The sequence below is a fragment of the Numida meleagris genome, chromosome 1 (genome assembly GCF_002078875.1).
Source record: "Numida meleagris isolate 19003 breed g44 Domestic line chromosome 1, NumMel1.0, whole genome shotgun sequence".
In the NCBI taxonomy this organism is placed as follows: domain Eukaryota; kingdom Metazoa; phylum Chordata; class Aves; order Galliformes; family Numididae; genus Numida; species Numida meleagris.
In genome coordinates this window covers 128,239,868-128,262,694 of record NC_034409.1, presented here as the reverse complement: position 1 = coordinate 128,262,694, position 22,827 = coordinate 128,239,868, and the positions used below count along the sequence as shown (strand labels likewise).

Sequence of the window (22,827 nt, the reverse complement as noted above, 5' to 3'; positions counted from 1 at the left end):
ACCAGTCATGAGTGTATGTTTCTCACCCCCAAATCTCATGTGAGGAGGGTGTTAAAAAGACCAAAATCTGATAGTGCCATTTTCTCTTTATTTACCATGAGGTGGTAGAGGGGAGAAAAAAAAATGTGCTGTTGATTTTTGATGTGTTTGTTTTGTTTTGTTCTTATTTTTGAGATCTTAAGCAGAGCTTATTAAGTTGCATCTGGGAGTGCAACCCTTGTAGGAACAGACTTGCAGACATGGATCCTTTGTTCTGCTCAGCTGTCTTGGTTAAATGCAGCAGGGACATGGCCACCAGAGGCCCTTACAGCTGCCTGATTTCCTCATCAGTTTTCTGCTGTCTACAGACAACACTGAATTTAGCACCCTGGTGGGATGCTTTAAAATTCTGCCAGCTGACAATATTCTGCCAAGGGATACCAGTTAGCAGCTCTGGGTAGGTAGCTTTTTATCACAAACCTTTCACTGTATGGAGTTGGAAGTTACTGCACAAGAGTCAGCTAGCTCATGTGCAGCACAAACCTGCTAACCTGTTAATGTTTCCCAGGGTTGTGTGGGTGGCAGCCTTGCTCTTTGTCCTTAAACCTTGAGGGATGTTTATATACACAGTAGATACTGAGCCCTGAAAAGTTCTGAAGTTCTGCTTGTAGCTTTGCAAAATAATTTACACTAGCAGACCTTTGCTGTGAAATTCATTGAATACAAAGAATGTGGAGTGGCATTGCAAGAATGGATGACAGTAGGTAGTTTACCATCGTTCTTCATTTCAGAGGTGTTTCCAGATACTCTGAAAACATGTCTGGTATATCGTACTGTTGTAAATTATCCAGAGACACTTTGATTATTTTCTGTTAAGCACAACCCCTGGCAGTGAAATAAGGCTGCGGTGATTTGTGATGAACTGAGAGCACTCAAAAATGTATTTTGTGTGAAGGAGTAACAGTATGTTGATCAGAACTAACAGCTGAAAAAAATATCAAGAAGAGTTTAAATAGACGTTGAACTTTTTCAAAGATTTCTCAGCTCTGGTATCTTGTAAAGTACAGAAAAGCCAGCCTCCTACTGTATCATAGAATCACAGAATTGCCAAGGTTGGAAAAGACCTATAAGATCATACAGTCCAACCATCCACCTACCACCAATATAACCCCACTAAACAATGTCCCTCAACACTGTATCTAAATGTTTCTTGAACACCTCCAGGGATGGTGACTCCACCACCTCCCTGGGCAGCCCATTCCAGCGCCTGACCACTCTTTCAGAAAAGTAGAATTTCCTAATGTCCAGCCTGAATCTCCCCTGGCGCAACTTGAGGCCATTTCCCCCTATCTTGTCACTAGTTACAAGAGAGAAGAGGCTGACCCCCAGCTCACTACAACCTCCCTTCAGGTAGACAGTGATAAGGTCACTTAGAGCCTCCTCTTCTCCAGAAGTGACAGTATATTGTATACTATCACTATAGTAGTATATAGTATACTCCAGTGTAGTGCTTAGCAAATAGCTGCATACTGCCTATTATATAGATGTATGTACACATACGTACATAAAAACTACTTGATGTGTGGAAAGTTAATGTCGCAACTGACAGTCTAGTTTCAAGCTGGGGGCTAGAATGTTGCCCCAGGACATAAAATGGCCTTAAAAATTACCGCTTTGAGCGTCCTGGAATTGCAGGGATTAAAGTGACAGAGTGAGGGGCCTTTTCAGTCCAGTTGATGAGTGAGAAGAGGGATCCTGTGGGGGCAAGCCAAGATTGCTTCTCTGTTTTTGTTTCCAGGTTTTACAGAAATGAAGCAGTGGCCTGTGCAGACTGTGGTAATGTCCTGAGAAATCCTTGCTAAGGAAGGTGTTGTCACTAAGAGATGTGACCAACAGGTCAGTCCTACTTAAAAGTCACAGCTCTCAGGTGGAGCTCTCGCGGACATTTTGGGAGCATTGGCTGTCTAGGCTAATGCTCCACAGCAGCTTTGGAAGGTGTACTTGAGTAGTTTTGAAGGAACTGAAGGGCCCTCAGAGCCTGACACTTGCTACAGCTGTGTTCCAGAGTCTGTACTACAAGCTGAGGAGAAGCATGGCTAACCCCCAGTCAGGCATATGAGATTCAAGTGTTTTCGGTTGCAAAGCGTGCATGAGGATCATGGCATCTGGATTAAAAAGGCTAATAAATCATAGCAATCAGTCAAATCTTTAAAATGCCCTTTTTTTTTTCCCCTTACTGCATACGGTTTGTAAGTTTTCCTGTAAGAGTGTATAAGAAAGGGAACATGGATTTCGGAAGGAATGCTTAGGGTAGGAAGTCATAACGAACGACATGCGGCTGCGAGGAAACATGTTTCTTGTGCAATATTCTGTATTGCATTTAAAAAAAAAAAAAAAAAAAAAAAAAAAAAGCTGACCGTAGAAGGCAGCAAAGCCGGGTCAGAAACGGTGTCCGTAAGTCGAGTTCTGCCCCGCCTCGGGCTGAAGCACCCAGAGGGTGACGGGGACTACGCGGCCCTCAGCCGCCGGTGCTGCTGACGTCACACCGCGCGCCCTCGGGGGAAAGAAAGGGGACGGCTTACGGGAGGGACCACGTGACCGGGGCGGGCGGGGCGCGGCCCAGCCCAGAGCCAGGCGGCCGCGCCCTTTCCGGCGGGCGCTGCCGAGACCAGCGGGGCGGGGACAGCAGAGCGCGGGGAAGGCGCCTGCCCTCGCCTCTCGCTGTCGTTGCCCGCCTCGCTCCGCAGTCGGTCCTCACCCTCTCCTCATGGCGGTGCAGAGCGCGGGCGCCGGCCCCTCCGACCGCCCGCTCCGGCCTCCCCCACCTCTTCGTCCGCAGGCAGCAGCCGCGGGGCCCCTCCCGACGGGGGCGTGAGGGGCGGCGACCGCAGGTAACGGCGGAGAGGCGGCGGGCGGGGGAGGCCTCGCGGCCGCACGGCGCGCGGGGGGGGCGGGCTGAGCAGGGGGGCGGCGACCGGGAGCTCTCGCTCCGAGGGGCGGGGCATGTGGGCGCGAGGCGCAGCCCCGCCTCGGGGTCGAGCCGCGAGCCCCGGTGCCGACGTGCCGGGAGCCGAGTGGGTGAGGAGCCGGCAGGCCCGGGCGCGCCGCGCCTGGCGCACTGTGCGTGCGTGCGTGCGTGCGTGCGTCTGGCGGGGTATTCGCGGTGCCGCGTTCGTCGGGAGCCGAACTGGTTCGTCCGTGGCTTGGCGCAGGGCCGGGTGCTAGGTGAGCTCCAGCAGAGCTTCCCAGGCCGGGCCGGGCTTCAGTCTGAGGTGGGAAGGAAGGTTTTGGCTGCATTTCTGGATCAAAGCGAGACTTTGGGTTTATTTGCATTCTCTGAAGGCTGTGTCTGACGTCTCAGTCCCAGCATTTCTTTAGATCGCCTGAAATCTGAAGCTGCCTATCTTACACGCTCAAGGTAGAACTTGAGTGAACTTTGGTCATCCGGCTGAGAATGAGGTAACGAAATCGTTGCAAAAGGGATGAAGAAGGTTGTGTCATTGACTCCTCACGTTGGGTCCGTTTTGATAGGCTTCTGGGAAATGCAGGCAGTAGGGTAGCAGCTACGAAGCACGCTCTGTAGTCATTTAGTTGATGAATAACACTCTGTTTCAGTGAAGGTCCTGCAATTGAAGATTGTTCTTTACATAGAAAAAGATAAGTATAAATAACGCAGGAAGAATAGGGTGTACAAAAAGTTAATGATTGGATTTTTTTTTGTTTTCTCCCCTACTATCTTAAAATTGAATACTTGTTGGTTTTTCTTTATTAATATCATGTTAAAGGAGTACGTTTCCTCATTGTTCAAAAAAATCTTAGGTGGGCTTTTTGAAACTGTTGGTGTGTCTTTTGCTTTGAGTACTTGTGCCTCTAACGTGCTATATACATGCACACGTATGACATCTTTGTAAAATATATTAAGATAAAGCATGTGTCCTTGTTTTTCCTTGTCCTTGTAATACATAAAAATAAGCATAAGATTGCACTCCCTTTTAACTTCATGGACAGAGGTAGAAAACTTTCTCTGTTGGAGTTAGACTTGCGCTGCAGAATTGGAGGTACTCTTTCCTGACGAATTTCTGGACTCCTTGGGCTCTGGATGCCATGCGTCTTGGCCTTTTAAAGGCACACATGACTGAGATTTGAACCAGCAGCTCTTTTGTCTTAATGGTGCATTACATCTGTCCTTTCTGTGTTCTCTGTCCCCGTGTCTAAGAGAGAGATGTAAACATAATATGACTGAGGAAGAAGACTTGGATTACAGAGTTAGCTGTATGTCGCAGATTCAAGGAATCTTACTGAGAATATCTGTGTTGCTACTTTTTTCCCCAACCTAAGTGTTCCGTATATGAACGTATATCCTCTAAATACTCACCATACCAAAGCCGATACTTAAAAATTTATATTAGTTTTTCTTATAATAAAAGCACCTTAGAACTTAAGTTACTGAACAAGATTGAAGAGACGACGATAGTATTTCAGTTCAACTTTTAGCGTGCTCCTTCCTAAGGAATGGCTTAGATTGCACGTTAATTTCTTCAGTTAGAGAAGTGAAAAGCAAAGTGGTGGAAGAACTGTAAGGTTTCACATGAGGTGTATGTAGGGAAGGTCAAACTGAAAAATCACACTACTTTGTTACTCGAGTGTTTTTAAAACTGTGAGCTCCCTTTGTAGAGCATAGGTGAGACAGTGTACACTTTTGTGCATCATGTGTGAAAGTGAGATTAGCATGAAGTTAGGGACATCGGGGTTTTGTAGCTGAATTCTTAACGTACCAATTAATATTCTTTTTAACTTACATTTTAGAAACCTAACATTTGAAATATTTAAGAAGCGAATGCCTCTGGATTTTGGAACAAATTGGTATGTATATAACAGCCTTCAAAGGGCACATTACTTAACACTTGTGCTGTTAGGGCATGTTTCTGGTTCCTGTGGATTTATGCTCCTGGAAAGGAAGAAAGGAACACATAATAGTTAGCGTATACTTGTTATAAGCTTTGGTTGCTCGAACCCACTTTTCTTCCACAGAAAGCTTTGTGGATGGGAGGGCATTAAGCAGGTGCCCTATTTCTAAGTTAGAAACACAGAACTTCTCGTGGAGCTCTTACAGATGGGCAGAATTGAAAATAAAATACATCAGAAAAGTTCAGAAGATGGTGAGCAGCTGTACCTGGAGTAACTCTTAGTAATGTATCAAAGCAGGCCTGTTGTTTTAAAATCCTTCTGGTGAGTCATGTAGCATTGGCGATGTGGTTGAAATGACAGAGTGGTAATTAATGGCACCGAGGAAGGAAGGGTTGCCAGTCTGTAAATGCAGATGAGTATTTTCGGGAAACATTTCTGAAAAAGGAGACGCTTCTGTAGGAATAAGTGAAAGTTATTACACCCAGCCAGAGGGAACTGGCTAAACAAATGCAGTTCTCAGAGAACAGAAGTTCTGTAGAAAAGAGTTTGAAGGTTACGCAGTTGGAGAAGTTGAAGGTGACTGCAGAGGAAGTGTGAAGAAAACCACTCATTTTGGTTTGAGTGGAAAGAGTCTTCCACTGTATTGCAGAAGTGATAACAACTCAGCTGAAATACTGTGTGCAGCTTCAGGAGTTGCACTTGAGAAAAAGCATGGGCTGTTGAGGAAGACCCCAGAGGGCAGCACAGAAGAAGGCAGCAAGCACCTGACTTGTGGAGACGTTGTTCCAAGACCGGAGTGGACATTTGTAATGGATTTTGTTAGTCAAAGAGAAGATGTAGATGAAGATCTTTAGATAATGAGTTCCTAACTGCGTCAGAACATAAAAGCATGCCTGCGGTGTTTCTCAAGTTCCCTTCAGACATCTCTTCCTTAGAGAGGAGTGTTCCAATTGCCTGTAGTGAGGAGCAGCGTTAAGTGATGTGCTGTACTTGGGCAGACAGTTGAAGTAAATGGGCTGTTAAGGCCTGCTTTAGCTTAGTGATATCGTCCCATTCACAGTTAAAAAGATCAGCTTTTAGAGAGAAAACCCAGAATTCTAGCATTCAAAGATTTTAGTGTATATTTAGGCTATTTCTCAGAGAAAAGACGGTCTACTTAGCTCTTGAGGGCTGGTGGCCAAGTAGGCAAAGTTAGAACAATCCACCATGTTAACTTTTACTGACTGTAATTATTGGTTTCATATAAAGTACAACTATTAGAGGTGATAATTAATTTTCTTTGGCTGGTAACTCCCTCATACTTACTTAAGCTTATCTGTTTTTAAATGTAGAATATAATTCCATTTCACGAAATCGCTTCTAATGTTTCTGAACATTGAGCTAATTTGTTACAATAAATATTTAACATCTTTTAAGCTCTGTTCCCTGTGCTCCTGTGGAGAGAAAAGGACTTTTGAGCAAAGAGGAAAAAGAAATGTTTCCTTCTGTTTTAGGCTAGAGACTCTGTGTCTTGTCAGCAGCTTTGTTTGCCATTTGTGATATTTCCTGGTTACATCTTTTAAAAAAAAAAAAAAAAAAGTTTGCAGAAATGTGCCAAATCCAGCTAAAACCATTGCCAACCTTTCTTCCCTCCTGGTGAGCCAGATCTCTTCAGCTCCTCGCTGAGCTTCAACCCTGCTGCAGAAATGGCCAGCAAAGGTAGTCAGTATGAGCCGCGCGTGGAAGTACGGCACTCCAGTCCAAGCCAGAATTGGACTGGCTGCTTCTGTGGGGGCAACTAAGCTTACAGAAAACTAGCAATAATTTACGTGAAGAAGTAGTTGAAATTAGAATCAAGATGAACACAGCAGTTGACAGGGAACCAAAATGCTCTTAGTATCCCTACTTTTCCTCAAGTCTTTAATATATTAAGGACGCTACATGGCAAAACTAGGGCGTTTTTAAGTCTAAACTCAGAAAATTACCTGTTAACTCACAAGCTTTCTCATTCTCTTGCAATCATATACTTCCTCCAAAGAAAACCAGTGTGTACTCCTTCCCTTGTCTCTGAAATACAGCGGGTAGAAGATGCCAGGATGGGACTAACTGATGCTTTTTTACCTATGGGAGATGTATTTTTGTGTAGTGAAGCTGTGCAAGCTTGGACGGGCAGGGGAAAAAAAAAAAGGTGATTTTGTCAGTGTGAGTTCTGTTTTAATAAAAAGCTACACTGGTAAAATTGCTCTCGTTGGTAATATAACTGGAGTAGCATCTGTTGGAAATGCTTTGGTAGAGTGGGAAAGCTCAGCACGAGCAGCCTGAGTGGTGCTGTACCAGCCTTGTGTTTTACACCAGCTGGAGTCAGAAGAACACTCTTAGCTTGATTCCCTAAGCTGTGTGACTTACGGCTCCCAGAGAAGATGGCATAAAAAAGACTGTCATTAAAAAAAACATCTAAAACTTCTGCAAGGATAATCAAAGAGGGCTTAAGATTTTTGAACTGCAGATCTTGTAGCATTTTGCATAGTGCTGTGTTGAGTGTTTATTAAATGAGATTGCTTTCCTTTGCTTTTTCACAGCCTAACAAGATGCCAACAAGAAGAGCTGGGTTCAGTTTTAATGTTAACCTACCTGTGGTTCTCTGCTGGGTTTTCCTAAGAGTGTAGTGAACTGATGAAAGTTGGCAGCAAGAGCACAGAGGGGAAGGCAGTATTGGAAGAAAACAGTGATTTTGAAGAAACAAGCACAAGAGTCAGAGCTGTGAGCTTGCTTGGCGGACTGGATTGTGCTTTTATCAAGTCCAAGGCTTGCATTCGTACGTCCATCTCTGCCAGAGCCTGGGTTTCTTGGTATTGCACAGTCTTGATGCTGGCATTGTACTCCTGCATGGGGAAGCTGCTGCTGTCTCTCAGTATTAGAACTTGAATTCCAAGACTTCGATGAGCACCTGCACGGGAACGTTCTACTCCCTCCTGTTCTTTGCCCCTTTTTCCTCTAAAGTCAAAAGCTTGTTAATACAGCGTGCAGCACGTGTCATGCTTCTCATTATCTGGAAAATGATTGCTTAGGGAAATAAATGCAAATCTATGATTGGTGTTCCCAGGAAATAATCTATTTATTTATAGGTGTGTTCTTCCTTCCAGCCAGTTCTCTAAGCATTCATAATAACCAGAGGCCTTACAGTAAAAGTCTAAAAATAGTTTCCATTTCCCTTTGTACTACAGAGACGTTAATCTTTTTGAAAGGACTTTGGGTTAGGTTTTGGTTTGTTTGTTTTTTTTTTTTTTTCATTTTAAAAGGATTTATACAGATATCTTAAATTTAAATCTCACATATTAGATGAAATCCAGGATATCTTCATTGTAATATATAACAGGAGAAAGGATGTACTGAAATGAATTTTCTTACTTAGCTGGAGGATGAGTATGTAGAGTAAAACCTTCATGTCTAGTCTAGTCAGTACTTTCTGCTAAGCTGTTGTAGAAGGTCTTACATAACAAAGTCTTAGGTTGGGTGGGTGCTTTTCAACAGCAAGCTCATAGTTACTGTAGCTGAGCTGAAAAATGCTTCATACAGGTGTGGGAAATTCTTTGTACAGTACATCAACAAACAGAGGCCTTTTCTTGTTCCGTGTTTATAGCTGATAAGTGCATGCACTTACATCCAGGCTCATTTGTGTCAGGCAGATTGCTGTACGATTTAACAGCTGTTCCGCTCTTCTTTCATTTTTCTAGTGAGTTTATGTGGAAGAGATGCTGCGGCTGTTCTCAAGCTCTCTGACAGACTAATTTCAATGTAAGTAATTATTTGTTCAGTGTTGTCAGTTAAGCGGTGTGCAGGTCATAGGTCCGTGTACTTAAGGAAAAGGAAAATAAATCATGTCACTTTGAAGTTTTCTTTTACTTCCTTTTGTGGGAAGCTTTTCAGTTTTGAGGTTTCAGTTTTTATATTCTGGGTCAGATGCCCTTGTGCAGACTCGTTAGTCGCTCATCCGTGAGTCAAGCTTACACATGCTTCTTTTTTTCCATAGGCCACTCTCAGGAAGAACCAGCCACACGAACTGCTGAGGAATCCTCTCTATGTTACGCATTTCTACCATTTTAATTATGTGTTTATTTTTCTCAGGTTTCAGTATTGCATCATCTCGTGTTGAGTAACAGAAGCTCCCCTGTTCGTTGATCAATGTGACAGGCCCCAGCAGTTTACGAGATGAGCCAAGCCCGTGGGAGATATGACTTCTGCATTGGGCTGGTGTTGGCTATGAGCTCCAGCATTTTCATTGGAGGGAGTTTCATCCTGAAAAAGAAAGGTCTTCTCCGATTAGCTAGGAAAGGCTCCATGAGAGCAGGTAAATGCATGTTTAAGAAACTTGATGACGTTCCAGTTTTACTGCTTAATAGATTATTGAATTCATGATCTCATTCTTACTTTTAGGTATATGAAACCTAAAACATTTATCCAGTGTGTGTTTTTGTTGTGTTTTTTCCCTCTGGTGTCAAATACCTAACTCAGTGTGTGACACGTACCAGTTAATTTGCATACAGTGCCCTGTAGGGATGCTTATGAAACTATTCCCTTAGCATGTTAGTTAAGGTTTGGATTCATTTTGCAAATTGAACTTGGAACCGGCACTCTTAACTACATCTGTGCTCCTAAGAGGGTGAATTGAGGAGAACGTTAACTGCATTTGTCAGGAGATTGTTTTAGAAAACTCAGAATCACGTGTAATGATATGCTATAGTGTTGTCTGTTATCTGGAGCTGCTGAAAGTGTTTTTCTCTCATTGTTGCCTTTTTAAAGCCAGGAACATTCTAAACGGTGCTCAGTTCTAATTATGGATTAATATATTACCAACTCAAAAAGCAATATTAGTGGACACGTATCAATTTTCAGCTTGATTTTGTTGAACCGAATTTACCAATATTATATCACTTTCAGTATAGCTGTTACCATTTTGGGAATTGATTTTTCATCGTTCTGTCAGTGTATGGATTGGAACAATAAAATTCTGTCTAGCACTACCTAGATTCTTTCTTTTCCTTATGGCTCACTCTGTGTTTGGTAAATGAGGCTCATATTTGCAGTATCTAGCAGCAACCAAGTCTGAGTTCTGCCTGTAGCAGGGAGGGTCCAACTTAAGGTCTTAAAGATTTTAGAAACCGCCTCCCTCCACATCAATAGCTGCAAAGGAAGTGAGGGATTGTTACAGTAGGTCAGAGCTGTAATAGAATATTGGTTTGAGAGCAGCGTGCAGTGAGCATGCAAATGATTGCAGAAGGCTGGATGTGGCTGTAGGCAGCCTGGTCTAGTGGTTGGCAGCCCTGCACTCAGCAGGGGGATTGAAACTAGACGATCTTTGAGGTCCTTTTCAACCCAGGCCATTCTATGATTCTGTGGCCCTTAGATCGTTCAGAAAGTTGAATCTGAATATTTTTAATTCAGTACCTGCCCTCTCTGTTTCTGAAAGCTGGTTGATCTTGAGTGAGATACACGATTCGTTCTGCCTGGTTTGGAATGGGGAAGTGTGACTACATTTCACACTGGTGTATGTAATTGATTGTCTAAGCCGTGCCTGATTTCCACAGTGTTTTTCTGAGACATGTAGCTTGGCTTTGTGTGTCATGACAGCGAGTTGAAAGAACTGTTTTTCATGTAAAGCCAATATGGTCATCACTGCCATTTCTAACAAAAAGGAAATAAAATAATCAGTTTTCAGAGTGGGCTGTAGGAAGCATCTGCACGTCAGAGCTTGACAATGATTTCAACTCCTCTAGCTCAAGAGACCATATCAAAAAGATACCCAAGACTGCCATATTTTTGAGAGCATACAAAAAATATTTTGGTGGTGTTATCAGTGACAGGGCTAGCTGTTTTTTGATACATGTTTGTAATGGAATAACTAACATTCTTTCAGGTCAAGGTGGTCATGCATACCTTAAGGAGTGGCTATGGTGGGCTGGGCTTCTTTCAAGTAAGTAGATTTAGGGACAGCGTCTGTCTTCTTTACTTGTCATTACTTGAACTCTGAACTTACTGGCTATAATCCCGATAACTACAGCTTAACGTGTGCTGTAGCCTGTGTTTTGCCTTGTAGCCTGGCACTGCAGATATCCCCACGCGAAAGTTCATGACTCCAGTTAGCAGGCTGGGGAGCTACAACATGGACACCAAAGTAAAGCACCTCTTCTGATTTGGCAGAATTCATTTTAGGACCTGTTTGTAGTCCCTCAGCCTGTTCTGTGTTAAAAATAGTAATGGAGGTTTTGTGTTCTGCTAGTACTGACAGCCCACCACCACAATTAGATTTTTCCATTGTTCCCTTACTGCATGTTCATGTCTGCAAGAAGATTTGCATGGATTCACACGTTTGTTGCATAAGACACCCTAACTTCTTTTTTATTGTCATTACTACTCTGCAGTGGGAGCGGGTGAAGTAGCTAACTTTGCTGCCTATGCTTTTGCACCAGCTACATTAGTGACTCCTCTAGGAGCTCTCAGTGTTCTTGTAAGGTAAGAAATGCTAACAGAACGCAAAGTGATTTCCGAGAGAGAAGCTTAATGTTTATAAGTGCCTGAGATACGCTGTAATAAATGTGGTTTGTTCTTAACTATAAATGAAGAGTGGTTATAAATGTCAGAAGTAACTTTAAGTTTCTCCAAAATTCAAATGACTGTTGTAAAATGGTTCTGGCAATCTGCACTTCAGTCTGTGAAAAGCTACTGCCCTCTCCATTTTAAAAACGTGTTGTGTACAACACAGTAGTACTTTCATTCCTGATTCAAGATTTTTGTCTTTTAAAAATGACTTTCACAAGTGCCTTGATACAGAGTTTAGGTGAGGCAGCATAAAAATGGGTTCCGAAGGAGCTCCAAAATCCTAAAAGTTAGTTCTGCCTGCACCAAGTATCTTGACAGAAAATCAGCTGTGTTGCTATTTTAAATAAAAGCTTAATCAATGGAATTGTTATGAATGATTTATGGCCATGAACAGTGTTCCTGCTCACCAAAAAGTGCACGTTATGTTTGTAACTAACTGACCTGTACAGTGAAATCAAGCAGTAAGTTGATGAGCAAATACATATTACTGATGGTGTGTTTGGCACATTTTTTTTCGTCTTAGTGCCATTCTGTCATCCTTCTTTTTAAATGAAAAACTTAATCTACATGGAAAAATAGGGTGTTTGCTAAGCATCCTTGGATCAACCGTGATGGTAATTCATGCTCCACAAGAGGAAGAGGTGGAAACTTTAGACGAAATGTCCAGCAAACTACGTGATCCAGGTAAGAAAAATGCTGGTTTGATCTCTTGAGTAGTTCATACAGAAAGATGTGTGCTTACTCTTGTCTAAGCAGAGAGTTTTATTAACCGACCTTTTCAAATACCGGGAAGATGGCCCCTGTCTGCTTCATGTTGTCATGGTGAAGTAGAGATTTAGGTTCTGCAGTGTGACTCCATAGGGAGTCTTCATGCTGATAGAGTGGCAAAGTTAATGTGCCCGAGTTTCATTATTGTAGCAAGGTCACTCAAATTATTTTAACTTCAGTGTTGGTGGAGTAACGAGGAACTTGCTGATCTTTTCTGTTTAAGCTGAGCCAATTGCCTTGTTAAAGTGTGTTTTCTTGGTACCCCTAAGATGTTTGATAGTATACATAAATAACAAGATGTCTTTTCTCCCCAAACACAGGTTTTGTGGTCTTCGCAACACTTGTTGTCATTGTGTCTTTAATTCTAATAGTTGTGGTGGGACCTCGCCATGGACAGACCAACATTCTTGTGTACATAACAATTTGCTCTGTGATTGGAGCGTTATCAGTCTCCTGTGTAAAAGGTCTGGGCATTGCTATAAAGGAACTTTTTGCAGGAAAACCAGTGCTGAAACGTCCCTTGTCTTGGATTCTGCTGCTAAGCCTTATTGTCTGCGTGAGCACGCAGATCAACTATTTGAACAGGGCTCTGGATATATTCAACACATCAATAGTGACTCCAATCTATTATGTAATCTTCACCACATCTGTTTTAACTTGTTCTGCTATCCTGTTCAAGGAATGGCAACACATGGCGGCTGATGATATTATTGGCACCTTCAGTGGCTTCCTTACTATTATTGTGGGGATCTTTTTATTGCATGCCTTCAAAGATGTTAATTTCACCCTAGCAAATCTGCCCGTCTCCTTGAGGAAAGATGATAGAGCAGCAAATGGGTCTTTGCTGAGCACATATGACTGCTTTAATCACGATGAAGAAAGTTCTACCTGTGTAAGTGAAATACAATCCACGGAGAGTCTCTCAGCCAGGAGAAATGGAAGTCTGTCAGCCTTCTGAAGACATCTACTTGTTAAATAAGAGAAGAACAATTCTGTAACTCTGGATTTTTTTTTTTTTCCTGCTGTGAAATGTCTGAGCTTGTCTGGAACCTCATGTACTTCCTAACAGTGTGGGTAGACAATCTTTTAAGTTCGATTAGTTTGGATCAAAAACACCGAAGGGGGTTTTAATTTGCCTTATTTTTACTTTACAAAAATACTAAAATGACCTCAGACCACACTTGGTGTTGTTGCTTAAGTTGTGTAAATACTTTCATTTCACTCTTCTGTCTCAAGATGTATTGCACTAATGACAATTTTATCCAAAATAAATGGCTTTATTTCTGCACTGGTGGTAAACAGGTTGCAGTGGGCCTGAATCCTTTGTACTTAAGCCCCGAATGACTGCAACGTATTACAGCGGGAGCTGTCCCAGCCTGGGGCAGAGGAAAGCTACACCCAAGCAGCAGTAATCTTTTGCAAGTACTGCTTACCTAAAGCTTTGTTAGACTCGGAGCATTTACACCAACCAACCAACCATAATCAGAATTGTAGTTCTAGTTGCGGTAATGCAGTCACTGCCTCTGACAGTACCTTGGGAAGAGGACCAGAAAATACCAAACCCAAAATGTTGCTGCTTCGACAATGCTCTGGTGGTAATCTTTTTAAGTTAAGTTTACAAAGGCAGAAAATAAGTATTAGTGATGTAGTTTTATAAGAACATTCCTACCGTAGATGGTGAAGACTAGAAAATATCTGAGACAAAGCCAACTATTTACTGCTGTAATTTTGTCAGTTTCAGGGCTTAACATTAAGGAGTATAGTTTATTACCAGGACAAAAGTCAAGCGACTCCCACCTGTGAAACTAACTCCACTACCTTCCTTTTCACACATGAAAGAGGCACCAAGATGTCAAACAAGAAAAAAGGTTCTTGAAATTCTGGGTGAAGAACAGGATTTGCATTTCTGCCTGGTTTTAAGGAGCATCATCTCTCCACTGTTCAGGTACAGAGCAGAGCCTTCTAAAAAGGCCCTAAAAACTGGGTGAAGCAGGTTGTGCAGCAGTAGCACCAAACTGCTGGCTGCCACTTCCAGTACCAAAGTACCAGCCTCACTCAGTCAAGAACAGACTAAAATTTCATGTAACATTTTACTTTTGTGTAATAGATGCTTTGGATTCCAGATGCATTGTGTTTGGTAATTTAAAATGAGACAGTTATGCCTTTTGTGCACTCTGTTTTTTTCCTTTTAGGCAAGCAGTTATAACAAGTGAATTTCAAAGGTGGTGAATTTTTTTTTTAAACACTCTTACAGTCTTGTATCTGGTTGAAGAAATAAGCCACCTTTGAAAACATGAAACTAATATAGGAGTAATCTCTGAAATTCTCTTAAACGTATTCATTAAAGGGAAAACGCCATCCTGAAATCTGTACTAATGCTAGTACTTCTAAAATGTGAGAGATCAGTTCACCTAATGCTGCTAGTTAACCAGTGAGAATTACAATTTACTTTAATCACACCACAATTAGTTATTTTTACAGAGTTGTTAAACTAAAAACGAGGCTGTGCTACTTAAATGTTTATGCAGCACAGTGCCAAGCTGAAGCCTCGGGTATGTGAGACTTAGCTCTAAACCAATCACGATCTCAGCAAATTAAGCCATTTCTTCAGTTGCTTAATTGAAGCCTGATGCAGAGGGGAATGTTTTGATTGACTAGAAGTCTTCCTGGTGCTCCGCTGTGAAAAAAAAACAGTTTTCTTTAAGAAACATTTCTTTATCTAGTGGAAGAAATGCTTGAATCAAGCTGGTGTTACAAAGCACCAGCATCTCCCACACACCATGGCAGCCCTGTGTGCCTGCCTGCCAGAACAGTGGCTCTCAAGCACAGATGGTCTGGGAAAACCAGTGTCAGAGTAAGTTTACTTGCAGACTGCCTGCCAAATCTCTATCCTCTGTTTTGCTGAGGAATTGTAGCTCGTTTTTTTTTTTTTTTCTTAAGGAGAAACAAGAACTCCTTATCGCTTGTAAACATGTATTTGAGTAGATGGGTTTGTATCTCCAACCAAAACAGAAGCTGGGCAAGAAGCTCCTACAAGGAAGATGTAGAGATCCCATTCTAATCAGTTGAAGTTCCGCCACTTAAAAACATCAGGAATACTATCAGTCACCTCCATGTTCAATAACTGTAGAACAGCCCCCCCAGGTTAAGCCTTCACTTCCATAATTACTGATCACAGAGAGTAGTTTTGTGTAGAGAAGGAAAGAACAATTGACTAAAAAAATCAATTATTCACAAAGCATCGGCAGTTCGTTGTTTTTTTTAATAAAGGCTAATTAAGCAATTAATGCTCTAATGCAGTTAGGCATTGGTTTCTAAATCTTTCTACAGAACCCAGTTTCTTACCCTCTGCAGCTATTATTTTGATAGCTTAGGGAGAACGCTTATTCCAATCCAGTCTTAAGATGGTCACTTCAGTAAAGAAATGCAAAGAGATTTCAAGAACAAACCCTCTACAGCTGCAGGCTTTTAATCAAAGTATATAAAATTTTAGTCTAGAAAAATAAGTATGGATTGTATACAGTTACTGTGCTTGGAGACTGAAGAAGACAGTGCACCACTCAAATGGCACAGGCGGACTGAAAAAGGCAGATAAAAGGATTTCTTCAACCTGTCGCCATTTCGTTTTTCTCCTTTCTCATACTTTTAGCCTAAATAGGTGCAAAAAGTATCATTAGGTAGGAAATCTAGTTGCTGGCAAGGGACTGATGAATGGGTGGCTGGAAGCAGCGCACGTGTTCCACGGGTGTGCTCTCTCCATCTCCGGACTTCAAATACTTGTCCAAAATAGCGATTATTTCATCATTCAGAATCTGGAACTTGCGAATTCTTTCAACCATTTTCTTCAAAGGCTGCAAAAATCAAGAAAACAACAGTTTTAGCTCTGGAGATGAAAAGCACCAAATGCTGCGATGTCACCCCTCAGCAGTGTTACGAGTGTCTCCCCATTACTGCTAATGCAGTGAAGAAATCCAAGGTGCGTTCTGGTTTCTGACAATGCAGCTTTTTGTACAAAAAGGGCAATTTACAACAGCCTTCATAATCTAAGTGCAAGCGTAGGAGATGAGCAGCGCTCAGAAAATCCTATACAGCCGAGTAATTACAGTCTTCAAGCTCCAGTATTAGCATCTAATCCTTCGTACTCATTTTCAGCGTTTCATTCCAAAAAGCAATCAGTACATTCGCACTGCACCTGAATACAAACAGCTCTGATTTGTTTGTTTGTTATAGTGAATAAAGAACAGATGTTTTCAACATACCACGTTCTTTATAACCTCGTCTTTGCCGTCGTGCTTTTGGACTTTCAACAGGTGGTAGCAGAAATCCAACACGTCAAAGCGACGCTGCTGTCCCAAGAGCACAATGATCATGCAGCCAGCCCAGTGCAGGCCGTCTCCAAAGCACTGCCTGAAACAAACCGGGACACAAAAGAGCCTTCAAACACAGCTACAGGAAATGCTTAGGAATCAGCCATTACACTGAAATACGTATTAAATAACCCTAGAATATGTCAGATGTTAATCTAATCTAAAAAAATACTGTAAAATCTAGTAAATCAGTTGTTTTGCTTTCCAGGTACCACAGGTGATGCAAATGAATGCTTTCCTACAACTTACAGTTAGTTACTTCAAGGACATTTACTCCCCCTTGGGCTCCAGCAGCATTACGTTTCATTTTCCAAGAAAACAAAGGGAGAATTCAACACTGTTATTCTGCTTCGGGCTGCAGACAGGAAAGGAAGCAAATGTCCTGTCTTGTCCCCCATGGCTGGTCAGTGAAAAGCACTCAATAGCTGCAGTTTTTCAAAGTAAGGATACGCCCAAATTAGCAAACCGTATTAACGTGTTAATTTTCAAACACTCATCCCTGCAGAGAGGAGTCAGATGAGAAAATAACTTGCTAGGGATCTGCACACATGTCCAGCTATTTTATCTACGTTTAGCTTCTGCAGTGGTAAGACTACCACTGAGCAACGTGTGCTAGGGCCTACTTGTCATGAGATCATTCACTGTATATACTGTCAGTACTTAAAACAGAGGGTTATTTTCTTGAAAGACACAATCATCTCTGTGTTCATGCGTTACGAGCTCCTCGCAGTGATCGCAGCACTTCCCTTGGTTTTACAGTAAGCAGACACACGAACAAACCCCTCTATTCGGTGCCCCGCAGCCCCCCCGCTGCAGAAGGAACAAAGGAAGCGCTGTTGGTGCAGGTGCACCGCCGGCAGCTGCCCATACGTACTCCACAGTGAACTCGTGCGTTCCCACGGGGATGCAGTAGACGAACTGCATCGCGCTCCAGAGGCGGTGAAATTCTACACACTCGTCCACGTGCATCACCCCATTGCTGGGAAGGGGCCCACGCCAGATGGGATCGTCCAGGAAGGATCGGATCCTCGTCAAGATAACCTCAAACATGGACAGGCCGCAGCAGAGGCGTTCCTTGGTCAGCAAGTCCCCTTCCCTTGCGATTGCTATTTGCTGAGAATGGAGAAAAAGTGCAAAATCCCAGTCACGCAAAGCGCTCAGTTTACAGACCTTCTTCCAGGTTGACTTCTAGAAAAGTACCATCCTGAGCTAACAGCACAGCGCTGTTCGCATAAATGCTCCAGTTCCCAATACTGTGCTCTGCTCTGGAGCACACCAATTGGAAAATTAGTAGTAGGAGCTTAAAAAAAACCCAAACACATAATTCAGTTTCACTTGGTTTATTCTAGAAGTTTCTCCTGACCTTGAAGTGAAGTCTGAGTTCAGTTCAGTGAAAAAGCACTCAGAAAAATGTTGGTGCCTTTTCAAATAAATGCGTAGTCCGCTGCCAGAGTGAGCAATGCTAATGCAGTAATGCTATATCTGAACCTGTCCCAAGGAACTTTTAAGAGTTTTTTGCCTGCACAGATGGAGGCAGAAACCAGAAAGAGTGTTCAGTGGCCTGCTGCTAGTATGGGCTGTAGCTGCTGCAGCTGCTAGAGATGGGAAAGCTTCAAAGACAGCAGAAATGGACTCAGATAAAACCAAAAAAATGGCAATACCAAGTCAATGCTTGTCCCACTTGCGCCATCACACTGACTGCTCTCTTCTGCAGCACAGCAGCACCCACCACTGTGCATTCCAATAAAAGCAGGCTGAAGGCTTTGCTTCAGAGCACTCTGCTCTGCACTTCTACAATTCACATCTCAACGGCTTGTAAACCACTATGGTTCACGTGGAATTACTGTGCCCCCATAGTGACAGGAGAACAGCACTGAAGCTACAAAGGCATTGGAGAAAGAATGTCCTCCTTGGTCATCAGCTTGCCTGGAGAACTCAATTCAAAAGACTACTCATTTTCAGTGGCTTTCTAACTTACTGGCTGAAAGAGGAAGAAATTGTTTTAAGAAAACGACATACATTCACAAGAAAATGGATCGCACTGGGTGGAATTTGCATTAGGACCTTACAGCCTGCCCTGTACGCTGAGCATGTATTAACACCTATGAATCCTACAATGTTCCTCCAAACCTGTCACCTCCACCCATCTCAAATATGTTAAACTTCTGGGCTATAACAGGCTGGATCTAATGCAATTTGTGTTACGTGAGCAAGCTGAGTGTGCAGGCTGAATTCCTGACACAGCTATCTGCACTGTGTCAAAGAACAGGCTTCTGAGTGCCCAGGAATGTCCTGAATTGCCTCGGACAGAAATGAGAGCAAGATTACCTGCGGTGTTCCCAGCCTTTCAATGAGAGGGACCAAGTGTAACGGAGCATATTTTGATTCTAGTCTCTTCATTTTAGCATCAAGCCTTTCACCCTCTGAAAGAAAAATAAAAGGAGCATTGATTCATCTGATTCATTTAATCGATATCTGACAGTTTGTCTTTATTCAGTGCGGTAGAAAGCTGAGTATGTTCTTTATTTTTATAGGCCATTTTCATTCTAAACAGTTGGTTAACCTTTATTGTGCTTTTATAAAAAACATGTAGTTTAAATTGTAGATTGGTATGTCCAAACAAAAAAACACCAAGTGTTTATAGTGGAATACATTTAATTCATTACTAGATTCAAGACAGAAAGTAAGGCTCTATTATGCTGCTGCTGCTAACATATTTGACTCCCACTTGTACTAACCAACTAAATTGCCTGCCTGTAGAAGGTAGGTTATAGTGAGGGTGGAATTTTGTGTATAGTAAGGCTTAAAAAAGCACTTGGCACCCCCTTGTCACTGGCAAGTAGGAAATATTCTCTGGCAAGTGGGAAGTACTGTTTACAAATGGTTCGTTTTATGTACAGAGACGCAAGAGTCTGAAAATATTCTCAAAGATTTTTAGCTGATGGGATTTCTCTGAGCAGAACAGATCAGCTGCTCTGGCAGTGAGAAATGGTGGTGACAAGACAGAGGAGCAGCCTGGAAAGATGTAGAAGAGTGAGAGGAAAAAAAGCTCCCTTCCTAACGGTGATGGATAAGAAAAGGGGATACTGAAGAACACAATCCTGCAAACAGCGCACATCAATGTAATTTAAAGAAAAAAAAAAACATATGAAAAGTCTACAGGAATCACTTGCATTTACTTTATCTGCTCCCAGGCTTCGTGCACCTTGTTGTGACTGACAGCCATGTATGCTAAACAACAGTTTCAGAAAAGCCTCTCACCATACCCACACTGAGGTGTTACTGCTGCCCCGAATAACCCCACTCATCTCTGGCAGAGTATTCCTCATCTCCCTCTTGTAGTTTGCACCGCACCTCACCAAGAATATATTTTTCAGCTGAATCAGTTACCTCTACCATAAACGTAACAGCAGTGGTGTAAAAGACTGGAAAGGGTCACCAATAGAGTAGCAGCACACAAGGAAAGCAGAAAGCATTGCCCAAGCAGGGTGTTTTCACTCCGTACCTTTGACGTGAACTCTCGGCAGGATGTTTTGGAACGGTGCTGCATGCAACAGGTCACACACTTCCTCTAGGGACTAGAGCAAAAAGGAAAGGAGGCAGTTAGGAATGAAGAATCCCCAGACCACACCAAATGCAAAAACTGGGTTTCCAAAAGCATGCTGATGCTGACGCAGGAACAGCAGAGGGCAGCCAGCCTCTGCTATCACACACATAACTGCTCTGGCGTTCTCTTCACAGAAGTACTTCCAAAGATGATATGATTTCACCAGGTTACCTTGGATTGACAAAAGAAATCAGCAGCTCTCCTCCCACCCTGCACTGGCAGTTCTTAAAGGACAGGATATTTATTAAAAAGACTAATTCAGGATGAGTAATTTCAGTGTGAAAGTGGCAGACGGATCCTGAGCAGACAAACAGAACTGTGATGGATGACTCACAGCTCAGCTATTTTTACCAGCACTGTTCCCACAACACATTATCACGTTGGGCACATCTCCCAGCAAGGCAGGCTGAGACACCTCCCAGGAGCTGCTTTACCTCTTCAAGGATGTGGGGAAGGAAGAGAGATGCCACCTGCTTCTTTGCTGCTGTACGTGCAGAGATGACCTGCAGATGACACACGGCTTTGCTGTGCATCTGCCTCTTTTCTGGAGCAGAGGCTCTGCCCATTTGCAGTCCTCAGTGCTAGTATTAAAAGATGTTCATCAGCCATAGCCAAGTACTTTGGCAAGGCCAAAGTACTAGGGCTATGTGTCTTTCCTAGCTCTAATTCCTTGATGTCAACAACACGAAAATGGACATGCTATGCAGTGAAGATTTACGAGATCCAGCCACTAGCAGAGATGCACTGAAGACTGTAAATTTTGCATGGCAGTAAAATCTAGTTACGGTAGATGACCACGGCGGAAAAATACTGGAATACTAATATGACATCAGGGCACCTTCAAGGGCAAAACCAAGAAGAGGGGCAGCAAGCAGGGGTGCGTTACTAGAAAGTGCCTTCAAGGCCATGTCCCACTGAACATGACTCTAGCACTGACATCACTTCAGTGCACCCTCAGCCAATCCACCCTGGCAGCAGCCGGGCCTTCACCTGCCTGGCCTCTCACCTCATGCCCTGTTAACGCGAAGCCCACTCCAGGAATCCAGTTTCTCTCCACTGTGACAGTTACCCCATCACAGGATATGGTTTCATTGCCTGTCACCTGGCCCTCCTGTCACTCTCTGTCCCTAGGGAGGGATGCTCTAATGCTGAACAGGACACCTGAGGAACAGCACACCTTCATTATCTCAGCTAGAATTAACAGTTTTAAAACACTCAGAGAAGGACTCTTACAGGAAGATTTATGCTTATGCACTGCTAGCAGGCCCCCAGCCAGCTTGCTGAGCGAGCTAATGTAGGGTTGGTTGGCAGTCAGCAAAGATCTCTCCTTGATGGGCAGCGCAGCCTCGGTACCTGTATGGACAGGTGGGGAGTCTCTCCCCACCTAGAAGGGGCAACACAGGTAAAGAAAGGGAAAACAACACTCTTGTTGCTTTTCAGGCTCATAAGCAATGCCCATCTTTCCCTCTGTAAGAACTCAAAAGCATTAAGACCAAGAAATTACACATCTGGCCATTCTGTTTGAACGGCAGACTGTTACTCCCATGTAATATCTGCCCACAGCAGGGAAGTGGGTCCCTTCTAACCTAAACCACAAGAGGGAAAAGAAAATAACGGGTAGGGAAAAAGCAATTGCAGCACAATGCCTAGAGCAGCAGATAGCTTTGCATGGCTGAAGGTAGAGGCTGGCCAGACAGAGAGCAGCTGAGAGGCTGACTGGACGTGTTTTCACAGCTTCATTCAAGCTAAGAGAGGTGAGCATCTGGCAGAGCGGACACTGATGGCAGCCTTCGTAACAGCAAGAAGGACATCCAGCAGGCCCACATTAACTTTGTGATGTTTCAAACGACAATGGGAATGACAAGCAAGGATGGAAGGTAACAGTAACAGATGCACAACTTGTTGATGCACAGGAAAATTGTATTTGATTGTACTTTATGATATAGACCATAATATTTGATCCTCAAGTACCATACAATGGGAAGTGTCTCTCACCCATCAAAGTTAGGCATCAGTGCTACCTGGCAGACATCTGAGCCTGTGCAAGGCTGCAAGAGATCAGCACAGGGAATTGTTTCTACCCGTCTGTCCATCCACTACAGCAAACTTGCAGATTTCAACCTCGTTATTTGTGCTATTAGTAACAAAAATTTGAAAACACATTTGCAGGCACAGCGGGGTTTTAAAGCCAGCGCAGCAGGTACCTACCAGGCTCTGCTCAATAAGCAGGCAAAACAGGACAGCATTTCCCACTTCCCGCAAATTCTGGAAACAGACAGTCTTCAGCTCTGCGTATTCAACGATGTCCTTTAGCTGATGGTGAAAAAACTCCAGGATACCTGAAATCAACAGAGAACCAAACAAATAAAAGAAAAAAAAATTAATCTCAGGAGCCAGAAGGAAATCTAGTGATGATCACACACTCCATGTACTAGAACATGAGATTTTTATTTTTATTTTTTTAATTTATGGACATGCTTCCTAGAGGAAACTGAAAGGAGCAGTATTTAAACATATTAACAATCAGAGGTTAAGTGTTAAGCCAGTGTTGTATTCAGCTGGATAAGTCATGCAGAATGGAGTGCCTACATTCTCCTGGATAAAGCCACTAAAGTAGGAGGT

General features: G+C 42.9%; 2 protein-coding genes across 11 annotated transcripts in view; one reads left to right on the top strand and one right to left on the bottom strand.

Annotated features, from left to right (window-relative positions):
- On the top strand, positions 2,591-13,530 carry NIPA2 (non imprinted in Prader-Willi/Angelman syndrome 2). 9 transcript variants are annotated; one of them, XM_021412129.1, is made up of 9 exons: positions 2,591-2,870; positions 4,786-4,842; positions 7,446-7,681; positions 8,601-8,661; positions 8,992-9,214; positions 10,781-10,837; positions 11,286-11,376; positions 11,987-12,147; positions 12,552-13,530. In XM_021412129.1, the coding sequence occupies exons 5-9, from the start codon at positions 9,076-9,078 to the stop codon at positions 13,187-13,189; spliced, it is 1,086 nt and encodes a 361-aa protein (XP_021267804.1). In that variant the 5' UTR covers positions 2,591-2,870; positions 4,786-4,842; positions 7,446-7,681; positions 8,601-8,661; positions 8,992-9,075; the 3' UTR covers positions 13,190-13,530. The 9 variants fall into 9 exon arrangements, with proteins under 9 accessions (XP_021267804.1, XP_021267776.1, XP_021267782.1 ...); XM_021412163.1 differs by lacking the exon at positions 2,591-2,870 and adding an exon at positions 2,992-3,204; XM_021412154.1 differs by lacking the exon at positions 2,591-2,870 and adding an exon at positions 3,221-3,438.
- CYFIP1 (cytoplasmic FMR1 interacting protein 1) overlaps positions 15,462-22,827 on the bottom strand; it is a 68,604-nt gene continuing 61,238 nt past the window's right edge. Inside the window, exons 26-31 of one of the 2 annotated variants that reach the window (XM_021412084.1) lie at positions 22,414-22,544; positions 20,104-20,176; positions 18,927-19,021; positions 17,473-17,711; positions 16,491-16,638; positions 15,462-16,082 (exon numbers count right to left, since the gene is read on the bottom strand). In XM_021412084.1, coding sequence (XP_021267759.1) covers positions 15,918-16,082; positions 16,491-16,638; positions 17,473-17,711; positions 18,927-19,021; positions 20,104-20,176; positions 22,414-22,544 — 851 coding nt within the window. In that variant the 3' untranslated portion in view covers positions 15,462-15,917. The remainder of the gene's footprint in view (positions 16,083-16,490; positions 16,639-17,472; positions 17,712-18,926; positions 19,022-20,103; positions 20,177-22,413; positions 22,545-22,827) is intronic. The other variant, XM_021412093.1, reaches the window with a different exon arrangement.